The 6,793-nt window shown below is 44.5% G+C and overlaps 1 protein-coding gene across 1 annotated transcript in view; it reads left to right on the top strand.

The window, feature by feature from the left end:
* Positions 1-335: 335 nt before the first annotated feature.
* TCEB3 (transcription elongation factor B (SIII), polypeptide 3 (110kDa, elongin A)) overlaps positions 336-6,793 on the top strand; it is a 16,260-nt gene continuing 9,802 nt past the window's right edge. The window contains exons 1-3 of the mRNA XM_006862309.1: positions 336-488; positions 5,370-5,426; positions 6,347-6,453. Of these exons, the coding sequence (XP_006862371.1) occupies positions 336-488; positions 5,370-5,426; positions 6,347-6,453 (317 nt within the window). The remainder of the gene's footprint in view (positions 489-5,369; positions 5,427-6,346; positions 6,454-6,793) is intronic.

Genomic DNA, 6,793 nt, shown 5'->3' with positions numbered 1-6,793 from the left:
GATGGGATCAATCGGCTTTGGCTGATTGACTCCCGCGGACTAGACCACCAAGGCGGGGATCAGGGCGTGGCGGGTGGGATTTAAGGCCAGGACCCTCAGTCTCTCGGTGGCTGCACCAGCAGAGGGTCGTTCCCGCCTCGGGCTCCACATCCAGGACCGGAGTACAGCGGCCAGCGCAGCAGCCCACAACCCAGAGCCCAGCACCTGCAGCCCCAATTCTGGGCTCGCGCCGAGCGCCTGAGGGCGGGGCCTGCGGCGGCCAGCCCCCCACCCCGCGCACCCCGCCCCCCACCGACCCCCGGAAGGGGCCAGTCGCGCTTCCGTCTCCGCCGGGGATGCACGGAGGGCGGAGTCGCGGCCCGAGGACGCGACGCGAGCCCAGTTCCGGCGAGGAGGCCGCGCCAGTGACAGCGATGGCGGCGGAGTCGGCGCTCCAAGTTGTGGAGAAGCTGCAGGCGCGCCTCGCCGTGAACTCGGACCCCAAGAAGGTGAGTGGCGGGCGTTGGCCCGCGCGGGCCTCGTAACGGTCATGGGCCGGGCTGGGGTCCTGGAGAGCGGGTCCAGCGCGGCCGGGCCGGGGGCTCGCGGGCCCGGGTGGGGAGTTCGCGACCCCCGGGGCGCTCTGCACGCGGCGGGGCCGGGGCCCAAGGCCAGGGGCGCGCTGGGACCGGCCCGGGTCCCCCGGAGCCGAGCCAGCTGTGTCCTGTCGGGGACGTGCGGCCGCGTCAGCTGCCCGGGTCCTGCGCCCTCCGTTCTCCTGCGGGGCCCGGGTCGTTTCGTGTCTGCTCCGGGGATCGAGCCCACACTCGGGGTCTGCGTGTTCTAGCGCTTTGAGACCGCTTCGTTGCTTTCCCACTTGATGTTATTAGAGCATTGACCTTTTCAGTCTGTGAGTCCTTTCAAGTCAGAATCAAGTTTCCCGTGGAAACTTGGTTGAAATTGGGAGGAGAGACAAAAAAGGTCCGAAGTTGTAGTTCGATTTCGTTCTGACCCCGGTGAAGTGATGGGCACACGTTTTCATTGCATCTAGCTCGTATCACTCGTTTCTCTCTCCTTCCTGTGACCCAGCTTCTCGGTGGTCTCCGAGGAGGTGTCTATGGATGTTAGTGTCTATGGATGTTAGTTTTTCTATTGGGGTGTTTGTAAGCGTTCTAGCTGGGGTGTATTTTCTAAGAGTTGATTTTCTAAGCCAGTGAGCTTGTTCTAAGAGGAAGTAATCGAGGGAGGCAGGTGACAAGGCGGTGGTGGAGGTTTGGGTTCTAATGTACGATGCCTCCTAGGACTAAACTGAGAAGTTGCGCAGGGCGAGGCCCAGAGGAAGCGCTCAGTGGACACGAATCGCCACTCTTCGAAGTGCCCCTTCTTTCTAGCCTTTCCTAGGAGAGCTTTTCTCCGTTTCCAAAGGCTGCCAACCGCTTCTCACCATCACTTTTTAATTCTCTTTCCAATTCTTCAGGAAGCCATTTTAGTTTCAAATCTGGAAACTTAAATGCTTTCCATTATATTGTGTTATATTTTCTGTTGTAACTTTAGTACCTAGTGGTCAGGCATATTTACAGGTTTCGTTTTACAGTTACCCTTTGTGGACATCTAATAAATAGTCCTTATTTCTGATTGCTTGTTGTTTTCTTAAGCACTATAAGGTTTATGACTGATTTTAAAATCACAAAGCAATATTATGTAACCTCCTCCCCACCCAACCCCCATTTGGTCTTTATTTCCATCCGATTTTTTTTTTTAAATATAAAAAGGTTCATATAGCACCTATATACTTCTACTAGTATGTAAGTTGGGAAGAAGCTTTTCTAGATAGTTGGTATGTAGGAAATATCAATTAGTAAAAGGTTCATTTGGTTTCTCATTCTTGAACTCTTACTGATTTTTGTCAGCACTGGGAGTTTCTCTTCCTAGGTAGAAAATCACCCTGTGTGAAGTGAGCATTCTGAAGATGACAGAATACTGGGAGATCATTTGTACAGAGGGCATAGTAGTCGGCATTCAAAAATGGGCTAACTGCAGAGGGAAAATTGCAAGCTGGCACATTGGCTGCCTTCCCCTCAACCTTCTGTTAATGCAACAAGCTCCCGCAGGTTGTTCTTGAAACTGCAGGATGATTATATGGCAGTACTGAATTTGCAAACAAATTTTTTCCCAGCCCATTATTAGCCAAAGGATTGATTCTACAGCTACTTCTGTGGCTTTTCTGGTATGAAACACTGTAACTGTTTAACTGTAACTCAGTTTTCATTTTAAGTCTAAGCTATCCATTGCTGCTATAACAGAGATACAAGTGATTGGCTTTAACAGAAATTTAGTCTCTCACAGTTAGTTGTTAAGTGCAGTTGAATGGGTTCAACTCTTAGCAACCCCTATAGGGTTTCTGAGGCTTTTAAATCTTCTTCGAGGGAGCAGAAAGCCTCATCTTTCTCCTGTGGAACAACTGGTGGGCTCGAATCATGGACTATGTGGTTTGCAGTCCAGTGCTTATCCTGGGGAGCCACCGCTGAGTTTAGGCTGGAAGTACCAATTCAGAGCTTGGGCTCCAGGAGAAGGCTTTCTTTGTGTGGCTTTGGAGGAAGACCCTTGTGTCCTTTCAACATGTGTGGGTCTGGTGTTGTTGGATGTCTCCATGTGCCTTGGCTTCAGTCTTCTCTTGAATTTAGGAGGTTCTCAGAGCTGGGACTGCAGGTCCAAGCGATTGACTCAAGATACCACCTTATCCTATCCATTGTATCCTGCCTTCTTAACATAACTGCATGGAACCCAGCCTCATAAAATCATAGAGGTTATGACTTAGAACACATAGGATAATTACATCAGATCACAAAATGAGGGATAATTATTTAACAAGGAGAATCAGGATATAGCCAAGTTGACATTTTTGGGGGCGGGTGTGTGTGTGTGTGTGTGTGTGTGACACAATTCAATCCACAACAAAGCCCATCCATGATCTAGGTTTACTTGGGAAGAAGGTGTGGTTTGCAGTCCAGTGCTTATTGTATGGAGCCTCCACTGAGTTTAGGCTGGCCACTGGGTTTCTGTTCTTACTATTGAATTGGAGAGCATTTTCAAGGCAGGTATGTAGGAAGGAATCAGTACTTTTTAAGTTTACCTGTGCATTTTGAATGCTACAACTACTAAGAACACGATTTGGTAACAGGTGGACCTAGGGATCAACATATGAACAGCTCTTGCTCCTTAGGTTGGAGTGTGCAAAGGAGACTCCTAAGCTTCTACTGTGCCAATGTTTGGTATTTCTCAACTATCTGTGATTAGTTTTTATAAGCTTTACAGTTGGTCCATTGGTTTGAAAACAGCAAATTTATACAGAGCTGCTCAAAATACTTTTACTTTTGCTCTGTTCTTTCTTGAGGTTCATGGAAAATGGAGGTGCTTAGAAGTCTGTTTTCTCTTTTGTCAAACCAATTCTGTTTGACAACCTTGAGGGTTTTCGTTTTTTGTGCATTAAAATCCCCATCACCAACCTGAAGTGAGACCAAAAAGCACCACTCCTAGTTAATGCTGGGCTTTGAGATAAACAACACTGCCAGTGACTTCTGGCCTCATCTGTATTTTGTCTTTGTAGGTCCTGGGACTCTGTTTCCATAGTAACCTCCTTCACTCTGTGGACTATAACCTAGCTGACAGTGTAATGCTGAGGAGGAGCTGAGAGACTTAGGAGCTACTCTGCCATTTTCTTTTCCTGGTTCTTAAAGATAGAGTGCTATTATGTTAAATGTTTCTCCGGACTTTGTCATGCACATCATGGTAGACACACTTTGCTAACTCACTCAGTTATTAGGCAAATTACCTCACCTTCCCTGGGCTTAGTTTCAGTATCTGTAAAAATGGGGAGATTAATATCTACTTCATAGGCTTGTAGTAAGGGCGAAGCAAAGTAAGACATGTGAGCACTTAACCATAGTAGCTGACACACAAGAGATGGGTACAAACATTTCCAATTTGCCTCTTCCTGGGAATGGCTTTTCAGGGATTCTGAATACTTCTTTAAGAAAAGGAATTGGCATTAAATTTTATACCCATAGCTTAGATGACATGAAATGTTTAGTGCCATCAAGTTGGTTCCAACTCTTAGTGACCCTGTACATATAGGGTTTCCAAGGAGTGGCTGGTGAGTTTGAACCACCGACCTTGCAGTTCAAACCAATCTTATGGCAGAGTACTTATCCTATAGCATCACACTAATAGCAGTATGACATACTTATTATAGCTTGAGCTATACACGGAAAAAGAAGTTTGTAAAGTGCCACCGAGTTGGTTCCAATTCATAGTGACCCTGTATAGGGTTTCCAAGGACCTTGCGGATAGCAGTCCAGTGCTGACCTTGCTATCTAGGTAGTCACAGTTCTGTCTGCTCTCATCGTACTTTGCAGCACTCTTGTGGGTATACATAAACACTTCCTAGAGAGAGCCAGCACCAGTCATGACTTCTGGTAGAAATTGACTGAGACCTCAAAAAATTCCTGGGGGAACAAACTTTTTTTCATGAATTTTTTGAAGCTCCCTTGTATCCCTTTGAAGATCCTGGGTGGAACATTTAAAGAACTATCAGTTGATGAATGAAATGCTCATTGAATATTTATAGCATTCCATACTATTTGGGACTGGCCATGTGTTGTCTCAGTGAATTCTGACAACTAGTAAACAGTCCCTGTTTTGCAGGGGTGATAACCAGAGGCTACAGCCTGAAACCCATCTCTGGCTCCATAATGTCATCTTAACAGCTCTGCCCTATCAATTATGACCTAGTTTTGGGGACAAGAGAAAGGAAATGTGGCCAAACCAAGATCACTTTTTTAATCTAACCAGACATTTTCTGTTTATCATTAACAGCAAAATTCTGATTCTGGCAATTTGAAATGTTCTTGGCTTCCCACTTGTATGGAGAAGCAATTCTCATTAACATTGTGAATCTTCCTGGAAACGAGATGCCCTTTTCCTGAGAGCCCTCTTTCCCTTTTTATTCTTCTCTGCTACAGATCCATGGGTAATTTTCCTGACATGGTACCTTTCTCATAAATTCTCTCCTAACACTGGGTCCAAGTGATAGTTGTTGATAACTTTTACTAGAGTTAGCAGGCTTTGGTTCTCTTCTTAGTCTTACCTCCTCTTGATGTAGTATAGTGGTTGAGAGTATAGGATCTAAAGACAGACCTATCTGCATTTTGCAGTCTGTAATTTAATTTTTTGAGGCCTTTTTCACACTTGTAGAATAAGGACAGTAATGATATTTATTAGTATAGAAGACATAGCTCCGAGTAAGCACTCAACTGTAAGAAATTGCTTTGCTTCGATGAATGACTACAGTTTTATAGAAATTAATGTGTAATGTTGCATTCTCTTTGCAGCTATTGAAATATTTGAAGAAACTCTCTACTTTGCCGATTACAGTAGATATTCTTGCGGTAAGAGCTAGTAGAACTTTTAATGTTATAAAACTATTTTCTGTCCTCTTCCCACTGGGATAGATGTAGAATAACGCTGAAGAACATGGGCTTTGGAGATGAAAGAAGCCAGACACAAAAAGCTGCATGTTGTATGATTCCATTTCTGTGAAATACTCAGAATAGGCTGATCCATAGGCAGAAAGTAGATTGGTGGTAGCAAGAGATAGAAGGTGAGGGAAAGAAAAAGGTTTCTTTGGGGTTTGATAGAAATGTTCTAGAAGTAGATAGTAGCGATGCTTGGACTATATTGCGAGTGCTCTGGAAATATGTGACTTTTGTCTTAAAAACATCTAAAATAAAATGATCATGAGCTCTAGCAATAGCCCACACTAGATTCAAATCGAAGCTCTGCCTTCAGGCTCTCCCTCCTCTGAAATGGGGATCTTATACCTGCCTCAGTTATTGCAAGAGCTGATTCAGAAGATACTGTATATAAAGCTCTGGTACGCTCAGTGTCTGGCAGCTGCTATTCTCTTATTATTGTTGAAGTGTATTAATGGGTTTTCCTCCTTTGCTGTACTATTTGCTACTATGTGTCACTGCAGCAAAGATACAAAATATTTTGTACTGAGACTTGCAAAAAAAAAAAGAGGAGCTACTGTTTGTGGGAGGAGCCCTGGCAGCACCATACAGGCTCAATTGCTAACCCACAAAACGGCTGGGTTCAAGCCCACCAGCTACTCCAGGGGAGAAAGATGTTTCAGCCTGCTTCTGCAGAGGTTACACTTTTGGAAATCTATGGGGCAATTCTACACAATAGCCACACAGCAAAACATTCTTACTTTGTCAAAGCAAGGGTCCTTAATGTATTATTTCTTTAGAAAAACGTGAGCCTAGTTCTATAATCCTCTTAAACAATTCCTTTCTCAAATTTGTAGGAGACCGGAGTTGGGAAAACAGTAAACAGTTTGCGAAAACACGAGCACGTAGGAAGCTTTGCCAGAGATTTGGTGGCCCAGTGGAAGAAGTTGGTTCCTGTGGAACGGTAAGAACATTTCGGCTTTGCTTTGCTCAATTTCATGGTTAAATCTGTTACTTGGCAGTGTTTGCATTCAGAAAAGCCTTTCTTTCTTTCTTCTTTCCTGCCTTTTTATTTAAAAGGTCTATTTTTGCCTCAAACATTATAACATTTTGGTATGTTTGTAACCTCTTTTTTAAAGGTTTTCAGAAAAAAAAAGAAGATTTTATTATGGTTTAGGTGAAAGGTTATAGAACACATTGATTTTCCTTTCAACAATATTATAATGTATACACATTTTGTTTCATGGCACTGGTTGTAGTCCTCTTAATGGACCAGCACTATTGGTTCCTTTTTTCCATTCATC

Source organism: Chrysochloris asiatica, unplaced genomic scaffold (assembly GCF_000296735.1).
Source record: "Chrysochloris asiatica unplaced genomic scaffold, ChrAsi1.0 scaffold00047, whole genome shotgun sequence".
NCBI classification, from domain to species: Eukaryota; Metazoa; Chordata; class Mammalia; order Afrosoricida; family Chrysochloridae; genus Chrysochloris; species Chrysochloris asiatica.
The sequence above is the reverse complement of the archived record's forward strand: the minus strand, read 5'-3'. Positions and strand labels throughout refer to the sequence as shown.